We start from the raw sequence: 21,203 nt of genomic DNA, 5'->3' as shown, positions 1-21,203 counted from the left end.
CAGAAAAAGAAAAAATATGCTGAACCCAAATAAGAATCTTACGTGTTGCAACAGGAAGCAAAAAGTCTTCCTTAAACGTTGTCTTAAGAATGAACATAAATCTATCAAAAATATTATGGGTTAAGAAAATATGAGGTGTTTATATATATATATATATAAACACACACACACACAAATACACTTACAATGGAATATGACTCAGCCTTAGAAAATGAAGAAAAATATGCCATTTGCAACGAAATTGTTGAAACTGGAGGGCATCACCCTAAGCGAAAGAAGTCAAGGACAAATTCTGCACGGTGTCACTTCTATGTGAAATCCAAAAAAAAAAAAAAAAAGTAGAACTCATGGAAAGAGGAGAACCGTGGTTGCCAGGGAATGTTTGGTAAAAGGGTAAAACTTTCATGTAGGTTTTTAAAAAATAAAAACCTATAATTGAATCAGGACTGAAGATCTGATATAAAACACGGTGACCATAGAGAACAGTGCATCGTGTACTGAAAATTTTTGGTAGACTGAGAATGTTCTCCTCTAAATAAATAAGCAAATAAATACATGTAAATATGTGAGAGGATGGAAGTGTTCATTGACGCAGCGGGGAATCCTTTCCCAATGTGTGTGTATCAAATCAGCAGGTGATACCCTTTATTTGACATCCTTCTCTTATCCCTTTTAGAGTTTTCTTGATGTATAGTTAATTGACAAGGTTGTGATCATTGCTGCTGCACAGCAAAGTGACCCAGTCATACATGTACACACACCCATTCTCTCTCAGAACCCTGTCCCACATAGACTGTCCAATGACACTGAAGAAGGGTCTCTGTGCTACACAGCAGGTCCCCATGGGCCAGTTGTTCCATACGCCTCAGTGTGCATGTGCCAATCCCAGTCCCCCAGTCCATCCCTCCCACTGCCCCCACCTGTCTAGAAACTGTCGGCGGTTCAATATGATTAGAATATGATTAGAATAGAGGGGACGAGTTGGGGGAGATGAGGCTGGATAAGCCCAACTGAAAGTATCTGCCTACTGGGCTAACGAGTTAGAATTGTAACTTGAAAGCTACAGGAAGCCAGTGCATACTGTAGACAGAGAGGTGGTAACATTTTTGACGGGTCACCCTAGCATCAGGTGGAGAATGGATTGGGGAAAGGCAGGCTGAAGAGCGAGACGGTTTGGGAGGATATGGGAATTATTCAGAAAAGAAATGGTGGGAGTTTGAACTTAACCAGTGAAAATGAGGATGGAAAAGAACAGATTCTTGCATAATCTACAAGGCTTGATGACCTGCTGGATGAGAGAAATAAAGGAAGAGAGGTATCTAAGTTTCATTTTTTTCATTCTCAATGATAATTATTGTATGACCATTATAGATCAAAAACTGATCCAAGAATTGATATAATGGTATACAAAAAAAAAAAAAAAAAAAAAAAGAGTAACCCTCTCCTCTCCTAGAGACATGGTGTAGTGGGAGAGACATATCACAAGCAAATAATCAAATAAAAATCCAGATGTAGGTGAGTAGGTGTTGGCACTGCAGGGGGATCATGGGTAAAGAGTGAAGGGGAGGCAGCATTTTGACGGGATGGTCACAAGAGGCTGCTTTGAAGAGACAGCCTTTGATCCGAGTTCTGAATGAGCTGAAAAGCAAACCATCCAAAGAGCAATAGAGCAGCAGGTGGCTGCCAGGTCTGTTTGGAGGGACTGTTTGTGTGGCTGTGCTTTTCACTGCCAGAGAATCTTAAGTGAAGGAACACATTTACAAGGGAGCAAATGAGTTCCTGCCGCATCAGCCACTTATTTAGTGGCTAAGAGTCTTGAGCGTGTTATTTAACTTGTTTAAACCTCAATGACATGATTCCTAAATGGGGCTAACACCTTCTTGTCTCCCGGGATGTTTGTGCTACTCAAATAAGCTGAAATGGGTGAAGGTGCTTTAACTGTGGAAAGTATCATTATTCATTTATAGATATTTAAGGTCTCTAACAGAGACTGGATTTTTTGAAGAACACCGATTTCTAGGTGCTGTCAAAGTCCATAATAATAACAAAGACCCCGGCCCTGGAGGAAGCGAAATATGCACGGTTGCCTTTGGGAACCAGTTATAGGGGCCAATATTCCCTTTTCCGATGTTAGGAGTTGTTCAAACATATACACTGGGAGCCCTGCGTGGTATCTACATTTTATCTTGTTATGGAATGCACAGTAGGGGCCCACAATTTACTTGACACCATGAGTCGAATGCTGTGCTGCTGTGGACAGAGTTTACAGGTGGGGGCTCCCTGACCCCTGGCCCTCCACCCTGTTCCCAAGGAGGGGGGACCTGGACTCAGGTCCAGACACCAAACCAGACACCTCAGTGCATTGTAACACACGAGTGAAACCTCTCTTCACTCTTCAGATGGACATGCTGTGGAAACACTAGTTGGTCTTATCATAATAAGTTTCTCACAGTGTTTGATGTTTTAGAACACTGGTATGTAACAGAGGAAGTTACATCCAGCAACAGAATAAAAAAATCTGTCAGAAGCTATGTCATTGAATATGTATATAAAAATATCTGTAAACAGCTCATCTTTCAAGGTTTTCTCCAAGTTGACATCAAGTATATGATTCTTCCTAGTTGAAATCAGTTTTTATGTAAAGACACGGTTCAGGAGTTTCCCTGTGGCTCAGTGAATTAAGGATCCAGCATTGTCGCTGCTGTGGTTCTGGTTATAGCTGTGGGACAGATTCAATCCCTGGCCCGGCTGTGGCCAAAAAAGTAAATATGCAGTTTGCTTGTTTCTAATCCATTTAATTATGTGGGCCAGGAAAATCAATTAATTTATCTAATGTGCAGGTGTTGTAAGGAAACAAAAAATTTTAAATGTGAAGTATGTGTGAGCCCCATTTCACATACTGAGACACTGAAGCAAAAAGTTGATAGATTTATTCATAGTCAGCTAACAGGATATTAAGTGGTTCTTTTCCTACCTACTATCTTAACATTTCAGCTAAAGTTCCATTTAAAAAAAGACATACTAGGGAGTTCCCTTCGTGGCTCAGTGGTTGGCGAATCCGACTAGGAACCATGAGGTTGCCGGTTCAATCCCTGGCCCTGCTCAGTGGGTTAAGGATCCCGTGTTGCCGTGAGCTGTGCTGTGGGTCGCAGACGCGGCTTGAATCCCATGTTGCTGTGGCTGTGGCTGTGGCTGTGGCATAGGCTGGCGGCTACAGCTCCAATTAGACCCCTAGCCTGGGAACCTCCATGTGCCACAGAAGCAGCCCTAGAAATGGCAAAAAGACCAAAAAAAAAAAAAAAAAAAAAGAAAAGAAAAGAAAGAAAAAGAAAAAAAGACATACTAAACCATTCTCATGGAATTAGAAGGTAACCAGACCAGTCCCATGACCCTTTTCTTCTCATTCACCCCAGCAAAGAAGAAGCAACTAGCAATGCTAAAATAATTAAAAAGAAGGATGAAGGTACCTAGCTGTGGATCTATGGGGAGTGATGAGGCATTTTGTCCACCATCTCCAAGGTGAGGGTGGAGGTTGAGAGAGAGCTTCCCCTACCTCAAAACAAGGCAGGAGATCTCCAGGAGAGCCTGCTCCAGGAGAACCTGCTCCAGGAGAGCCTGATCCAGGAGAGCCTGCTCCAAGAGAGCCTGATCCAGGAGAGCCTGATCCAGGAGAACCTGCTCCGGGAGAGCCTGCTCCAGGAGAACCTGCTCCGGGAGAGCCTGCTCCAGGAGAACCTGCTCCAGGAGAGCCTGCTCCAGGAGAACCTGCTGCAGGAGAACCTGCTCCAAGAGAGCCTGATCCGGGAGAACCTGCTCCAGGAGAAACTTCTCTAGAAGAACCTGTCCCAGGAGAGGCAAAAGTGAGGAAATATATCTGGCTCCCCAGTGGCTACTTGCTGAGGCCCAAAAGCACACAGGCTCACTTTAGACAAGCTTGACATGTGACATACGCCCACAGGGACCATTACCTGCTTCCCCTTGGGGAATTCTGATGGCTACGGCCTGTGGCTGTGGGCGCTTTTGCCGTCATCTGTCCCTCCCACCATAACATGATCAGTACATGTTATTTTTTATTTTATTTATTTTATTTTGTTTTTTTATTGGTCTTTTTGTTTTCTTGGGACCATACCCGTGGCATATAGAGGTTCCCAGGCTAGGGGTCCAATCAGAACTGTAGTCGCTGGCCTATGCCAGAGCCACAGCAACACCAGATCTGGGCCATGTCTGCATCCTACACCACAGCTCACAGCAACACCGGATCCTTAACCCACTGAGCGAGGCCAGGGATCGAACCCACATCTTCATGGATACAAGCTGGGCTCTTAACCCACTGAGCCACAACAGGATCTCCCTTTTCCCTCTATTTCAACAACAATTAGAACATTTCCGAGGGCTCCCCCCTCCCCACCCCAGTACTGTGGGCCCTGGCCTCTGCACCTGCTGTACCTAACGCACACGTCCCTGCCTGGCTAGAGGGACCCTCGACAACAGTGTGGGGCTGCCGGCCCATTGTCACTGTCTTGCACACTGGCTTGTATGAATTTCCCTGAGTCCCTTCAGTTGCACAGTGTGTCACTGGCAAAAGTGTAAATAAGTTCCCAGAGATAAGTAGAAACTGCTTCTTATCTGGAACATTTAAACATTTTCACGAGTCTAAATTCTGCCTTTGGATGTATGTTACCAAATTAGGCTGCTTTTTCATGAACTGTGGATAAGTTGTCATTTGAATAAGTAGAGCTACGGTTTACCTCTGCGCTAGCTAGTCAGATCACTACTGTAAACCCAATTTAAGTTTTTTAGAAGAAAAAGCCTTTTAAAATATTTTGGGAATATCCTTTTTCACAGAAGTAATATAATCTATTCCTCTATTTAGTAAACTCCCCACTGAGCACTTAACTACTTTGTGTTTCTTGAACTCGAAAACAAAAAGAGTGATTTTTTTCTCCTCTAAATGATCATTCTCAGTTATGAAAATTGGAAATTTTGTCTAAAATACTGATGTTTTATCCTGTATGTTTTTCAAGATATAGAAACTGTCTCATTCAGAGATTGCCAACAGGCAGCTCACGAGCTGCACGCAACCTGCAAAACTGTGTTGTTTGGCAGCGTTGAGGGTCATTGATTTGTCTGGTCTTTGCATGGGCTGGTTGGGATGAGCCTGCCTTCCCTCTTGTTAAGCATCAGCTGGCTGGGGACCCGGGCTCCCCTTTCCCACGGGATGGGCGCTCTCAGCTCACCCTCCGTGGTTTCCTCGCAGGCCCACCTCTCCCGTCTCGCCGACCTGCCTGCAGCCTGCACACATCCTCACTGATGAACAAGGTCACCTCTGCTGTCAAGTTCACTGCGGTTTCCCCTAGACCAGTGCCAGACCTAGAGCTGTCACTCAGGCAGTGTTGCTGGGGTCCTATTAAGTATGCTCAAAAACTTTAGGTTTAATTCACATCCATTTCTCTTTTAACTGAAATCCAACAGTTGGGCACGTATAATGAAAATTTCTTCTTACCTGAAGTTTAGGGTGATAACTGCAACCCCGGGTATTTCCCCTTCTTATTATCCCAAAGATAACCCCAGGGAGTTCCTGCTGTAGCTCAGCGGGTTATGAACCCGACCAGTCTCCGTGAGGCTGCGGGTTTGATCCTTGGCCTCGCTTAGTGGGTTAAGGATCTGGTGTTGCCGTGAGCTGTGGGATAGATCACAGATGTGGCTCGGATCCGGTGTTGCTGTGGCTGTGTTGTAGGCTGGAAGCTGCAGCTCCGATTCGATCCCTAGCCTGGGAACTTCCACATGCCGTGGGTACAGCCCTGGAAAAAAAAAAAAAAAAAAAAAAAAAAGTCACTCTGGCTGCATATGGAGTAGGGGTGGGGAAAGAGGAATGGAAAACGGTGGATGCTGAGAGATTGGCGTTAAGGCAGTAGTTCTGGGGAGAAGGGATGGAGGGTTGCACCGAGGTGTCGTGTTGGGAAGGGGAAGTTGTCGGGTGTCAGGTCTGTTTAGAGGTCACATCACTGAGGCAGCAAGCTGGATGTGGGTGGTGAGAGAGGGGACAGACGGTCCCAGTGCATTCCTGCCAGTGTGCGCTCCCAAACAAAGCCGTGCTTCCTGGGATGCTTCTGTAGTTCCCTAGGTGCCTCCAGGCAGACTCATTTAGCCAAAAGCCATATCCGTTCTGGCTTAAGACACCATCTCTCTGTGCCCATCCTTCACGCCAGCACAACCTCAGCACCAAGGTGGAGGGATGGATTTCTCCTTAAACAGAAACACTGCGAACACTGTATTAATATCACCTCATGCAGTGTGTAGATTCTGTGGGTCAGTGAGAATTTCATCATTCCTTATAATATCGTCTGTGGGTAAATGGATTCATAACCCCCTAGAAATGAGCCTTTTGCGCATAATATATTTATAAGTTAGGAATAAGGAAAATAAAGAGGTTTTCCATCTAATTTGTGTTTCCAGGCCTGTCAGAGAGTTTTCCATGCCGAGAGGAGCAAACACTTTTTGTTACTGTGTGAAAGCGAACGTGATCGTCACTGGAGGTAAGAGACCCTTCGAGTTGCACAGAGGTGGCCTCCTTTGCAAACTGTCCTTAATTAGCGCAGTTAGAGAATTGCTAAGTTTGTATGGATTCGCATCTGTCCATCTTTTCCTTTGCAGCTTTTTGATTTGGGGGTACACGTAGAAAGGACACCTCCAGCCTGAGAATATATGAAAAAAAAAATGTAAAGGTAAAATGCTAAACCAATATAAACCAATATAAATTTTACCTTTAGATTTTTTTTTTTTTTTTTTTTTTTTTTTTGCTTTTTAGGGCCGCATATGTGGCATATGGAATTTCCCAGGTGGGATCAAATCAGAGCTGCAGCTGCTGGCCACAGCAGCAGCCACAGCTACGCCAGATCCGAGCTGCATCTGCAACCTACACCACAGCTCACAGCAACGCCAAATCCCTAATCCACTGAGCGAGGCCTGAGTTCCTAGTCAGGCTCGTTTCCGCTGTGCCAGAACGGGAACGCCCTCCCTTTAGATCTCTGTTCTCTCTGGAACTTGCTTCAGGGTGTGAGAGCATGAATTCCTGGCCAGGGGCCCATGTGGGGCCTTGAAGGGATTCCGGCAGACCCTGAAACTGTGGGAATCTGTGCATTTTTCTGGACAGAAAGTCCCAAACTTTATTAAATCCTCAAAGGGGTCTCTGACAAAAATCTCAAGAGCCAATGCTTTAGCTTTAACAGAGAAGCAGACCAAGTATGCTGCAATTTCATGATAAAAATATCTTTTGGGGGGGTCTTTTTAGGGGCATACACATAGCATAATGGAAGTTCCCAGGCTAGGGGTCAAATTAGACTCCAAGCTGCATTTGTGACCTGCACCACAGCTTGTGGCAACCCTGGATCCTTAACCCACTGAGCAAGTGAGGCCAGAGATCAAACCTGTGTCCTCATGGATTAGGCAGGCTTGTTACTGCTGAGCCACAATGGGAACTCTTAAAAATATGTTTGAAAACAGTGATTTTTGTATTGGAGCAACATTTACAATATATTTTGTGTGTATCAAAGATAAAAATTAGTGATAGTGATTCCTAAAAATAATTCCAGTAAATATAAATGGAAAAATGTTATTCTTAACTGTGAAAATAAAAAGTCTATTTGTAAGAAAAAGAAGTTAACTGTGACAACCTATAGAAAGTGGAACTAGGGACTATAAGGGGACAGAAGACATTGTTATAATAATTATACCCTTCTATAATGCTCACATCTCTTCCTGTGTGCTTTTATTTCATTTACTTTATTTTATTTTAGTACCTGTGTGATTTTAACAGTTAAGAATGTAGGATCTATGCCAAGATAGTAACTATATATAAATTTGGTATATTTGTGGGTACGTGCTGAAAAAGGAAGATGAAAAAATGGAAACAGTCAATTTATTATAGTGGTAAAGACTATATGCAGTGTTCCACTTTCTTTGATTCCTTTTGTTATTAAAATGTTTGCGAATTTAAGAATGTGAAAACAAAAGAACAGCTGCCTAAGTGCTTTGAGGAAGTAAAGTATAAATAGTAAGTCATTAATGCATGAATGACTAGGAAAGTATTCAATCAAGAAGAGGATCCACAAAATATTAATGAGAATTCACATTTATACGTGTGAATACAATTATTATAAAACAATCTTGGAGTTCCCTTTATGGTGCAGCGGAAACGAATCCGACTACGAACCATGAGGTTGCGGGTTCAATCCCTGGCCTTGCTCAGTGGGTTAAGGATCTGCCGTTGCTGTGAGCTGTGGTGTAGGTGGCAGACGTGGCTTGGATCTGGTGTTGCTGCAGCTGTGGTGCAGGCCTGTAGCTGCAGCTCTGATTAGACTCCTAGCCTGGGAACCTCCGTATGCCGTGAGCGCAGCCCTAAAAGGACAAAAGATAAAAACAAAAACAATCTTGGGAAGAAGCAGATCCAAAATAAGGTAGCCTCCTCGGAAGCTGATCACAGACAGCATCCTGGAAGAAACAGACTGCGATTTGCTATTAGGAGAAAGGTAAGTGTATGATTAAGGGTGAGAGGAACTCTAAACTCTGACCTCCTTGATTCCTGAGCAAATGCCTGATGCTCCCGTTCGTGTCCTTCTTTCAGGAGATGATAAAGTGCTCCGCTTGTGGCACCCCAATATCAGCACCAAGCCGGTGGGGAAGCTCGTGGGGCACATGTTCAGTGTCATGGAGATCGTGACAAACGAGAAAGACCAGCATGTCATCAGCCTCTCTTCTGCAAAGGTAACAAAGGAAACAACAACAGCGACACAGAAAAAATTCCTTCCCTTAAATCAACTCTTGGAAAATCTAGGATACATACAATTTGTTATAGAAATGGCTGAGAGTCACAGAGAAAAACCTGTCGATGTGCAGAAGGAAGTGATAAGGCACTGTCTGTATGGTTTCATTGTCAGATAGAACACATTTGAAGACAAGGGTGGAAGGAATACGACACTGGGAAGAGAGCCATTGTCATCAGCAGTAAAACTCGAGAAGGCCCCCCCATCACCACTAAAGACAAAAAAATTAAGGATTTCCAGACAGAAAACAAACGTATGGTTACCAAAGGGGCAAAGGGATGGGGAGGGCTAAATTCAAGGTTTGGGATGAGCGGACACAAACGCTACACATAAAATAAACGCCAAAGTCCTGAGGCACACAGGATACCAAATTCAATATCCCGTAATACACCGTATGGGGAGAATATGAAGAAGAACGTGTGTGTGTGTGTATGTGTGTGTGTGTAAAACTGAATCACTATTCTGTACACCAGAAGCTAGCACAACATTGTAAAAAAAAGTTTAAAAGAAAAAATAAAGTATTTCGGTATTTGCTACTACCACCCAGTTTTTTAATGTTCTAAGCAATGCAATAAGACAGGAAAAAATGATTTATAAATACGAGAATGAGGAGGCTGCATTATTATATTTGAAAATAATATGATTGCTGGAAAAATTCAATAAAATCCACTTAACATTTTTAGAACAGACAAATTCAGTAAGGTGGCTGGTTATAATAGCAATTTATAAAAATAAATTTCTGGAGTTCCCATCATGGCTCAGCAGTTAACACATCTGACCAGCATCCATGAGGACGCAGTTTCGATCCCTGGCCTTGCTCAGTGGGTTAAGGATCCAGCGTTGCCATGAGCTGTGGTGTAGGTCACAGATGGGGCTCGGATCTCACGTTGCTGTGGCTGTGGTGTAGGCCGGCAGCTGTAGCTCCGGTTAGACTCTTAGCCTGGGAACTTCCATATGCTGTGGGTGTGGTCCTAAAAAGACAAAAAAAGACGAAAAAGAAAAAAAGAAAGAAAAGGGAAAGGAAAAAAAGAGAGAGAAAAGGGAAGCGAAAGGGAGTGAGAAATCCAGTGTGTAAAAATAAGGATTTACTTGGGAATTTATTTATTTTCCCCCAGTTTTGCTGAGATATGATGGACATACAAGATCAGATTTAAGGTGTACAGTACAACAATCTGACCTGCATACATCATGAAATGATGACGGCAATAGCTTTGGTGAACGCACGTCATCCACTATGGATAAAAAAAAAAAATGAAATGAAAAAAATGCTTTTTAAAAACTTGCAATGAGAACTCTTAGGATGTAATCTCAGCACCTTCCTCGTAACCATACAGCTGTAGTCATCACATCTGTAGTACCTTTTATCCTCTAACAGGAAGGTTGTACCATTTGACCACTTTCCTTTAATTCCTCCTCCCCCCCAAATTAATAATTTATGATCTATCCTTTTATGTGATAAAATTGTTATATAGACTTTCACCATTATATATATATGAATACTGATACAAAAATATGTAGATAATATGTAAAATATAACAAAACAGTACATATTAACCCATTTTAAGATATATATTTGTCAGAGTTCCCATCATAGCTCAGGGGGTTAAGCGCCTGGTGTAGTCTCTGTGAGCATGTGGGTTCAACCCCTGGTGCTCAGTGGGTTAAGGACTTGGCGCTGCTGCAAGCCGCAGTGTAGGTCGCAGATGTGGCTTTGATTCGTGACAGTGGCGTGGATCTCAGCTGCAGCTCCAATTTGACACGGAGCCTGGGAGCTTCTGTATGGACTTAAAAAGAAAAAGAAAAGATACATATCTCACTATCATATATTATCAACAATGATTACCAGCAAGATGTTAGGGATTATCTGGGTAGCAAGATTGTGGATGGATTATTTTTTTTTCCCTTGTGTGTTTTTCTTTTCCTTTCTTTTACTCAGATCTATTTTTTTTTTTTTTTTTTTTGTCTTTTTAGGGCCGTACCCGCAGCATATGGAGGTTCCCTCAGTGGTGTAAGGATGCAGCGTTGCCGTGAGCTGTGGTGTAGGTCGCACGTGTGGCTAGGATCTGGCATTGCTGTGGCTGTGGTGTAGACTGGCAGCTGCAGCTCTGATTTGACCCCTAGCCTGGAAACTTTCATATTCCTTGGGTGTAGCCCTAAAAAGAAAAAAAAGACGTTGCTATTTTTCTTAAATTTTCACATTGGAAGTGATCGGAAGAGACCCGAGAAAAGGCAAAACTTTGGGGTGTGGGCGTGTCTAAGAGCAAGAGGTGATGTCCTGAAACCAGGTGCCAGGTAGAGAACTCAGAACAAGCCAGGCAGGTGGCCTCTCTCGCCTTCAGTTTGGCTGGACTTCATCTTACTCACGACTACGCCTAAGACATTGTCCTGAATGAAGATTTTGCTACTGTCTCACCTCCAGGTACATGGCTTAAGGCATGGCCTCTAACATTGGGTAAAGTTAAATTGAAGTTCTGGCTCTAATGGTTACAGGGCGTACCCTTGGGTGAATAATTTGAGACAGTTGAGGAAGATAATAGACTACAGACAGACCTCATGTTATTGTGCTTTGCTTTATTGCGCTTCACAGATAGTGAGTTTTTTTACAAGCCAAAGCTTTGCAGCAACCCTGAGATGAGCAAGTCTATCTGTATTTACTCACTTTCTGTCTCTATGTCACATTTTGGTAATTCTTGCAATAGTTCAAACTTTTTCACTATTATTACTATATTTATTTATTTATTGTCTTTTTGCCATTTCTTGGGCCGCTCCCGCGGCATATGGAGGTTCCCAGGCTAGGGGTCGAATCGGAGCTGTAGCCGCCAGCCACAGCCACAGCCACAGCAACGCAGGATCCGAGCCGCGTCTGCAACCTACACCACAGCTCACGGCAACGCCGGATCGTTAACCCACTGAGCAAGGGCAGGGATCGAACCCGCAACCTCATGGTTCCTAGTCGGATTCGCTAACCACTGCACCACGACAGGAACTCCTGATTTTTGTGTTTTTTTTTTTTTTTTTTATTAAAGTGTAGTTGATTTACAATGTTGTGCCAGTTTCTGCTGTACAGAGCAGTGACCCAGTCATACATATGCATACATTCTTTTTCTCTTAATATGTCTTTCTCTTCATATATCTTCCTTCATGTTCTAACCCAAGATTGGATATAGTTCCCTGTGCTTTACAGTAGGACCTCATTGCTTTAAATGTAATAGTTTGCATCTACCAACTGCAAACTCCCCATCCATCCCACCCCAAGGCAACCACAAGTTTGTTCTCCATGTCTGTGAGTCTGTTTCTGTTTTGTAGATAGGTTCATTTGTGCCGTATTTTAGATTCCACATATAAGTGATATCATAGGTATTTGTCTTTCTCTTTCTGATTTACTTCACTTAGGATGAGAATCTTTAGTTCCATCCATGTGACTGCAAATGGCCTTATTTTGTTCTTTTTTCTGACTGAGTAGTATTCCATTGCTTATTCGTACCTCCTTTTCTTAATCCATTCATCTATTGATGAACATTTAGGTTGTTTCCATGTCTTGGCTATTGTGAATAGTGTTGCTATGAACATGCATGTATCTTTTTGAGTTATAGTTTTGTCTTGATATATACCCAGGTGGGGGATTGCTGGATCATATGGTAGTTTTATATTTAGTTTTCTGTACTGTTTTCCATAGTGGTTGCACCAAGCCACATTCCCACCAACAGTGGAGGAGGGTTCCCTTTTCTCCACACTGTCTTCAGCATTTGTTATTTGTTGACTGGTTAAAGATGGCCATTCTGGCTGGTGTGTACAGTGATTCTTACACCCCTGGGCAGGAAAAGGGGGAAGTTCTTAGAAACCTCATTTAGTAAGATGTCCCCATCTTCTTAAGTCATGAAAGAGCAATTTGAAACCCTTCCCCCCATTTTTCTAATCCACATGTAAAAAGAAATGTGGCTTCAGCTGACCTGTTAATTGTTGTGACCAGTCCTTTACTAGTCCTCAAAATTCTTTTTTTTTTTTTTTTTTTAATCTTTTTGCCTTTTCTAGGGCCTCTCCCGTGGCATGTGGAGATTCCCAGGCTAGGGGTCTAATCAGAGCCGTAGCCACTGGCCTACGCCAGAGCCACAGCAACACGGGATCCGAGCCACGTCTGCAACCTACACCACAGCTCACCGCAACGCCAGATCCTTAACCCACTGAGCAAGGCCAGGAATCAAACCCACAACCTCATGGTTCTCAGTTGGGTTCGTTAACCACTGCGCCACCACGGGAACTCCCCTCAAAATTCTTAAAGGATAATAAATACCATGTCTTTCCCTCCTTTCTGGAAGGATAGAAAAATCCAGTTTCCTACATGATATTAAGGAATAATGAGTGAACCACACACTAAATGAAAGTTTAGCTCATCCCATAAACCACACTTTGCTCTAAGTTTTTAAGAGCATTTTGCAGACTCTGAAAATGCTTCAACAAAATAGCTTTGAGTGGGGAATGAAGGTGGAGCAGTGGTGACCTGTGTTCTTCATCCCCCAGGTTTTCAGGGTGTGGGACATGCAGACCCTGTCACTGCTGCAGGTCTTCCACGACAGCCAGGGAGGACCAGGAGACATGCAGATTTACTCGATGGTATTTGATTCCAACCACGGCATGCTCATTACAGGCAGGTGAACCCAACCAATGGCCAACAAAACTCCTATCTTGATTTTTGACCTTTTTTTAAAGGAAAAAAAAAAACCAAAAAACTAGCACTTGCTCACTGGCTAGAAGAGAAACAAAACCAGATGAGGAACTTATGAACTGTGATTCTTCACAATAGAGGGCCGAATTCAGTTCTGTTCCTTCCTATCTTTCTAAGCCTTAAACCTAGGGTGTGAGGAGTTGTGGGGGGGTGGGGGTTAAGCAGAGAAGTGAGATGTGAGCTGCTGCAAGGAGAGCAAATCCAGCTCCGTTTTGACTGCTGGGAGCAGGGACATGAGCCATCCCAGAGCGGCAGCACGGGCAGGCTGCGTCCTCTCCCTTTTCTTCAGAGAGGCAGTTTGGCCCCATACATTCTGATGCCGAGACAGTTACTCAGCAAGGAAGGTACCACCCCTTCCACCTGCCTTTGCTGCTAGACAAACCGCAATGGAGAGAGAGGACAGAATCCTGAATGGCAGACCCCCTGCCCCAGCCCCGAGGCCAATAGATTGGTTTTCCTGCTGCCCCTTAGAAACAGGTTCTTACTAAAGAGACAAAAGACCCCATTAGACATTGACATTGAAGACTCTTCACGTCCATGCCCTCAGAAGAAGCTTGAGAAGAAAGGAAGGATCTTAAGGGTAATTATTCCTCTGGAACGCCAACCCAGAATGCCTTTCCTAAGCATTTGCCCACTGACCACCTGTTCTGAGTTCTGTGGCATTAATTAGGGCAGAGAAATGATTGGTGCTATCTCTGCTGGTGGAGAAATATAATTACTTTATTTTTAACATTGGGTGTTTTGTTGTTGTTCTGGATTAAAAATGAACGAACACTTCATGCTTGGTAAGTAATTTTCCGCCTTGTAAAACAGAACTTAATTCCAGTTGTAAGCACCTTCCTCTATCCTGCTTCCTGTAAAATTTACAAAAGAATGTCCACGAGCGGATTTTCTCTTAGTGTCCCGACACACGTGTGAGTGCTGGCCTCGGCATTTCCATCCCATTTAGCATCAGAGTAACTTAAAAGTCAAGTATCCAGGCAAACGAACCAAAAAAGCGCCATGAAAAATCATCAGAAAATCAGAATTTCTTTCCAATTTTATGTAATCCTGACAGTACTCTGCTGACAAAAATCTAGAACACTCTGTGTGGTGGTTAGTCACTAACATCCATCCATGGACCGCAGCCATCAACCTGACATCAGAATCGCAGGAAGCGCGCTGCGACTTTCACTTGTGCGCTCATTCGGATGAAGCAGCCGCAGTCATCGTCTAAACCTCAGTGACAGCAGCCCTGTCACCAGCTCAGCGTTGTTGTTAGTGCTACCCTAGTAAGACAACTATCTTTCGATTAGTTCTTTCACAAAGGGCTTTCTTTCATGGACTTTATTTCATTGGGTCTGCACTCCGCCACCACTTGAGGAAGGAATTATTGTTCATTCGCTGGTTAAAACAGCTTTCTGGAGTTCCCGTCGTGGCGCAGTGGTTAACGAATCCGACTAGGAACCATGAGGTTGCGGGTTCGGTCCCTGCCCTTGCTCAGTGGGTTAACGATCCGGCGTTGCCGTGAGCTGGGGTGTAGGTTGCAGACGAGGCTCGGATCCCGCGTTGCTGTGGCTCTGGCGTAGGCCGGTGGCTACAGCTCCGATTGGACCCCTAGCCTGGGAACCTCCATATGCCGCGGGAGCGGCCCAAGAAATAGCAAAAAACAAACAAACAAACAAACAAACAAAAAAACCAGCTTTCTAACACCATATCCTGGTCGCTAAATGGGAGCTGTCCCTCAGCAGAAGGCTGAGCATCACGGTTGCTGCTGTACATGATGAAGAGGCGTGTGGCAGGCACTCTAAAGAAGGGAAAAATTGGGATCACTGAGAAGAAAATATCAACAAAGTCCAAATGCCCTATGCTTGAAAATTAAGGAAGCCCCGAATGAGTGCTTTTCTCTGGCTGAATCCTCCCGGCTTTCTTTGTCAAAATATTTTTGAATAAAGGAGTATATTTTCACCCCATGAAATTTCCTAGGCATCGAATCATCTCACTGCTATTGATAATCTCACTGATCAGACATTTCAGACACACCTGGTGGAGTAAAAGCCTGTGTAATTCACCTCTTCTGAGGTTGGTGTCCCTGAGAGTCTTGTTTCTGTTCCAGGATCCAGCGTTGTGGACATGTACCCTCTGACGAGGATGATCCAGGATACAAAACAGGTTCCTCACACGCATGAACGAGAAGTCAACGCCATGCTGTACAACCAGCATTTTCACCAGGTGCTCACTGTCTGCTCTGAGTCCGTAATTAAGGTGCGTACCTTGATTCCTCAGGAAGGAAAAGGCAAAAAGGCAGAATTTTCTCTTCTTATAGGTAAGTCTTTGAGTGATTCGATAAAGGTAGTGGCACTTCTGACGGGACCTACATTAGAGACGTTTGTAAGCTTTGAGGAACATGTGAAAAACAAGCATTTTGAGCTAATTCGGACTGCTTGCTGTTATGCTACATGCCCCATTAAATAATGAAGCTAGTCCTTATCACCACAATAGGAGTTTTAAGGGAAATAGGTCAAGGAGAAAAAACTAGGGGTGTGTGTGTGTGCGTGTGTGCACACACACACTATATATATATATTTATGTACATATATATATACAAATTTTAAACTGAGCTATGGGAAGGAGAGAATGTTAGGAAATAAGGGAAGGAAATGTACAGCTGTTTACTCTAACCCCATAACCCCCATAACCCCTATAACCCTATAACCTCTAAAACCCCTATAACCCCACAACCCCTATAACCCTACAACCCCATAAGCCCCATAACCCCATAAGCCCTATAACTCCCATAAGCCCTATAGCCCCATAACCCCTATAACCCCATAACCCCCATAACCCCCATAACCCCATAACCCCCATAACCCCTATAACCCCATAACCCCTATAACCCCATGACCTCTATAACCCCATAATCCCACAACCCCTATAACCTCATAACCCCCATAAGCCCTATAGCCCCATAACCCCATAACCCCTATAACCCCATAACCCCTATAACCCCATGACCTCTATAACCCACAACCTCATAACCCCCATAACCCCCTAACCCCTTAAATCCACAGTCCTGCTTAACCCTCACACTAGTTCTCGGGGACGGATACCGAGTTCCATCCCAAAGATGTGGAAACTGAGACTCGGAGATGGGGGAGCTTGCCCCGGTTCACCCAGCTAGAAAGCGTCGTGGCTGGGATACGAACCCAGGTTTGTGGGAGGTGAATGCCCACGCCCTCTCCTCTGCCGTCCTCTGGGCCTGTCATTCCCGTGTCCCCTGGAGACTGGGGTACTTCATCCTCCTGACACTGAAACCATCTAGCAGTGGCCGGCCGGCCGTGTTTGCTTCGAATGCTTAGGCTTTTATTTCGTGCCTGCTCCCAAAGGAGACCCACGAGCGGTCGAACCAGTTCCTCTGGGGACCGTGCAGATGCCCTCTCAATCTGTGCGCTTCTGTGCTCGTCTGCTGGAGATTTTATCAGCCCCAAATCTCCTAAGTTCGTTTAATTGTCACGTTTCTGATAAGTTGACAGAATAAGCAGAGGGAAATGAAAACTAAAACCTGTCTGTTTTCATAAAATGCTGACCCCTTAGGGGAAAGTGTCTTCCCTGCAAGGGGAGAAGATGAAAGGAAAACATCTGGTGAGGTTTCATACCTGATTGGCTGGAGAGGGGTTATAACTTGGGCCAGGAAACAGGTGGACTCTGAGGCCCCTTCACAAAGTGGCCCTCATTCGTCTTTGTCCCTTCAGGACCTTGTCTATACCCGGGGGGGCACGAAGAGGGTGAAAGCAGGGGCTTAGGGTGAGACTGGCTTCATTCGGCGCTCGGCTGGGCCGCTGCTCGGTCGTGGCCCTTTGTTCCCTGGTCTCCAGACCACTCACGACGTCAGTCCATCTTCTCCCCCTTGCCTCCTCCAATCCAGCTACAACAACCGACATTCACTTTCATTTTCCTGGAGGAATAGGGAACATTCCTGGCTCTGGCCGTTTGAGGATGCTGCTCCTGTCCCCAGATCCCTGGAGTTCCACTATCCTGTCTCGCCAGCTTGGTTTTGTTTCTTACCGGCAGTCTGATACACACGTAACATCGGCACGTCCATAAGGACGCAAAGGGTCAGACAAAAGCCTGCAGGTCTAAAGCTTCTGCTGCATTTCCAGGGGCAGTGATGAGCCTTGACGTGTTTTGAGATTTTCTGATGACACCCCAGTCTGATCACAGACACAACCTTCTCTGAAATCTTGGCGTCCCCGGCTGCCTTCCCTTTTTTCTCTCTCAAGAGTTGGCCCGGGTCCCCAGTCAGAATGCTCCTTGGAAATACCTGTGAGCTCTTTCCTCAGTGCTCCCTCAGATTTCATGCCGTTAACCACACATCCTGCCCCGTGACCCCCTAGCTACTGTGGGTGATTTTCAACAGAGAATCAATTCAAGATGATTTCTTTGTCGGCTGAACTCGTAACTGTTCCACTTCTGTCTTTCTGCTAATCTTGCTTCATGCTTACAGGAGAAGTTGACGGCTCCCCCAACAGCCAGGGCTGCCTGGAAGCATCACTGCTCAGCTCAGCCCACCTACCTGCGGTACCTAAGATCACACCGTAGCTATTAGACAGCACTGCTTCTTTTAGACGTTTCTTTGATCAAACCAACGTTCACAGCAGAATGTTAGGAAAAGTATTAGATGTGCATTGTACCAATTTTGAGGCTATTTTGAATATTGTAAAATTGATGAAAACCGAAGGGCTTATGGATCATTTGATTGTTTGGGGTTTTTTGTTTTTGTAGGTATGGGAACTCGAGACTGGCCTCCAAATATACCAGATTTTAGACCCGCATGGCTTCAATGTTGAGCTGACTTCCGCAGCCCTCGATGAGAGTGGGTTTCTTTTTGCCACAGGAGCACGTAATGGTGAGACTAAAATCGGAACGTGGTCTTCCCCACTTTAGTGTCCTGGGAATTTGTTCTAGATGCTCAGAACCAGTGGTTGGGTTAGAGGGGAGGCATGAACCAGGCTGGAACATGCCAGTGAGAGTGCTGTGCCTGTTCACAGTGATACGCTCTTCTCTAATGGGCGTTATGTCCTGATAGTGTCATTCAGAAGAATCAGTACCTTAGATCGCACTAATACATTGCTTTTCAGTTTCAGAGTCTTTCCCATATACCATCCCAGCCGTTTTGACTGGGACTTATCCATGCTGCACTGACTCATTCTGTTCCGTCGTGTTTGGGTACCATCAGCAAAGAGACATTTGGTTTCGTGTTTGCTGATGATGTATTTACTGAATACAGAACCAGACAAAGTATCCATTCAGCGTTGCTATATCACATCTAGAATTCCATGCTGGGCTTGTTTGTAAGTCTAAGACCCTCCAGGGCATGTGGCATGTCACACCTCGGATGTCGTGCTCCAGTTGTGCTGTGTCATTTGATGCTCTTCGTGCCATAAGGAACCACACAGAACTTGCTGGGACCAGAGTGCTACAGCCTGCCTCTTCCTGCACCTCACCTGGTTCTGAACTCCCATGAAGAGCTGCTTTACCTAGATGATACGACCATCTGTATCTGTACTTGGAATATATTTATTCTTGTAAGCCAGGGGTTGGATTGAGTGACTATCCTGATACGAAAGTCTGAGTTTTTAAAGTGTGAGCAGATAACCATACACATGACATAAAAGCATGAATACAGAGTTGATGGGATGAAAAGAAATGCAACAGCTCTTCATGTGGGACAGTTCCTAAGATAGAAGTCTTACCACTCTGTAGGTGCATCCTGCATACGTATGAAAATTGGAACTTCTGAGCAATGCGCATAACCATTGCCCGACGTTGGTGTTAAGAATTCATAGAGGTGACAGAGACAGTGTTACTTTCATGCAAGCGAGTCATTCTTCACTTTGTTAGTGCTCGAGTCCAGAGTTCTTTTAAATATGGACAGCTTGTCCTCCTCAGAGGTACATACATTAATTGGTGAAGATGCTGGGTCTAGGACACCCTGAAAAGTAGGGTTCTCTGGCTGTCAGAGCAGCTGCACCCACAGGCTAGCAGTTCCCTCCCTATCTTGCCCACCCAGCCCCTGGGAAGAGCTGAGCAGTACCGTCCCTGCTGTCTGTCCCTCTAAAGCTTACTGCCGAAGTCCTAAGGTAGCAGGAATTCTGGGCGGGGAGACAGTGGTCACACCCCCAGGGATGAGTGAGAGCCTGATGGCTTCTTTGAACTGTTTATATGACTTCCCACAAGACCGAAAAGTCCCTGCGGGCAGGAACGGCGCCTGCTCACTTTTCATCCCCTTCAGCCGACACTGTGATGGGACTGTAGGGAGAATTTAATCAGTGTTTGTAAAGACGTCAGTAGTTAAAAAAAAATTAAAAAAAACCAAACCACCCCAGTGACAGGACCGTGCATATTGCTGAGGGACGGAACTTGGCAAAAGGGAAGGAAGACAACACAGCGAAAACACTTTGGACGTGCAGCCGGATTAAAGCTAGAGGATAAGAAGCAGGAAGAGGGGGGTCAAGGTTAGGGTAGAGGGAGGAGAGGAAGGGGCTGTGAGCGGCTGTCCACTGGATTCTAAACCAGAGGTCACTATGAAAACCCACGTTAGGAGATAATTCTCTGCACTGAGTAATGACCTACATTCAACGAGTGCAGTGACGATCATCCTCCCTGGCCCCTTCGTCAGGATCTCCTAAATGAGTAACGACGTTAGCTATCAGGAAAGAATGACTTCAAGTGTACAGAGAACCTCAGAAAACTAAATCTAGAACTACCACATGACCCAGCAACCCCACTCTTGGGCATATATCCAGACAACCCCTTCCTTGAAAAAGACACATGCATTCTCATGTTCACTGCAGCACTATTCACAATAGCCAAGACATGAAATCAACCCAAATGTCCACCAATAGATGATTGGATTAGGAAGATGTGGTATACATACACAATGGAATACTACTCAGCCATAAAAAAAGAACAAAATAATGCCATTTGCAGCAACATGGATGCAACTAGAGACTCTCATACTAAGTTGAAAAGAGAAAGACAAATACCATATGATATCCCTTACATCTAGAATCCAATGTATGGCACAAATGAACCTTTCCACAGAAAAGAAACTCAGGGACTTGGAGAACAGATTTGTGGTTGCCAAGAGGGAGGAGGAGGGAGTGGGATGGACTGGGAGTCTGGGGTTAGTAGGTGCAAACCATTGCATTTGGAGTGGACAAGCAATGAGATCCTGCTGTGTAGCACTGGGAACTATGTCTAGTCTCCACTTGTGATGGAGCATGATGGAGGAGAATGTGAAAAAAAGAATATATTGTCTGTGTGTATGTATATATATACATATATATGCATATATGTATATATGGGTCACTTTGCTGTACAGTAGAAATTGAAAGAACACTGTAAATTAACAATGATGGAAAAAAATAAAAACCACAAAATTAAAAAGAACAAATGTAACAAGAAACTTGACACCTCATTTGTATTCCTTCTTATGTAAAATCAACAAATCAACTCAAAGCCTGATTGTTTCTCACCTGCTGCGATTCTTTTAAACATTTTATTACTCAGGAGGAGCTGGTCCTAACACAAGTGATGCTACTGCAGTGATTTCTACTTAGTAATAGTAATTGTGGCATGATATTAGATAGATTGATATACAAGTAATAGATAAACAG

General features: G+C 44.4%; 1 protein-coding gene across 5 annotated transcripts in view; it reads left to right on the top strand.

Moving 5' to 3' along the window:
* Window positions 1–21,203, top strand: part of WDR64 (WD repeat domain 64) — a 94,199-nt gene that overhangs the window by 32,947 nt on the left and 40,049 nt on the right. For 3 of the 5 annotated variants that reach the window (XM_021064368.2, XM_021064369.2, XM_084979163.1), the window contains exons 9-13: window positions 6,457–6,536; window positions 8,624–8,763; window positions 13,341–13,467; window positions 15,641–15,789; window positions 18,307–18,430. In XM_021064368.2, coding sequence (XP_020920027.2) covers window positions 6,457–6,536; window positions 8,624–8,763; window positions 13,341–13,467; window positions 15,641–15,789; window positions 18,307–18,430 — 620 coding nt within the window. Of the gene's footprint in view, window positions 1–6,456; window positions 6,537–8,623; window positions 8,764–13,340; window positions 13,468–15,640; window positions 15,790–18,306; window positions 18,431–18,662; window positions 20,993–21,203 lie in introns of those variants that run through there. The other 2 variants (XM_084979165.1, XM_084979164.1) reach the window with 2 other exon arrangements.

This window comes from Sus scrofa, chromosome 10 (assembly GCF_054392235.1).
Source record: "Sus scrofa isolate SSC_HxYL_T2T_F1_AM1 chromosome 10, Sscrofa_HxYL_maternal_Yorkshire_Landrace_v2.0, whole genome shotgun sequence".
Lineage (NCBI taxonomy): Eukaryota > Metazoa > Chordata > Mammalia > Artiodactyla > Suidae > Sus > Sus scrofa.
Note: the sequence above shows the minus strand (reverse complement) of the source record. Positions and strands in the feature narration are given on the sequence as shown.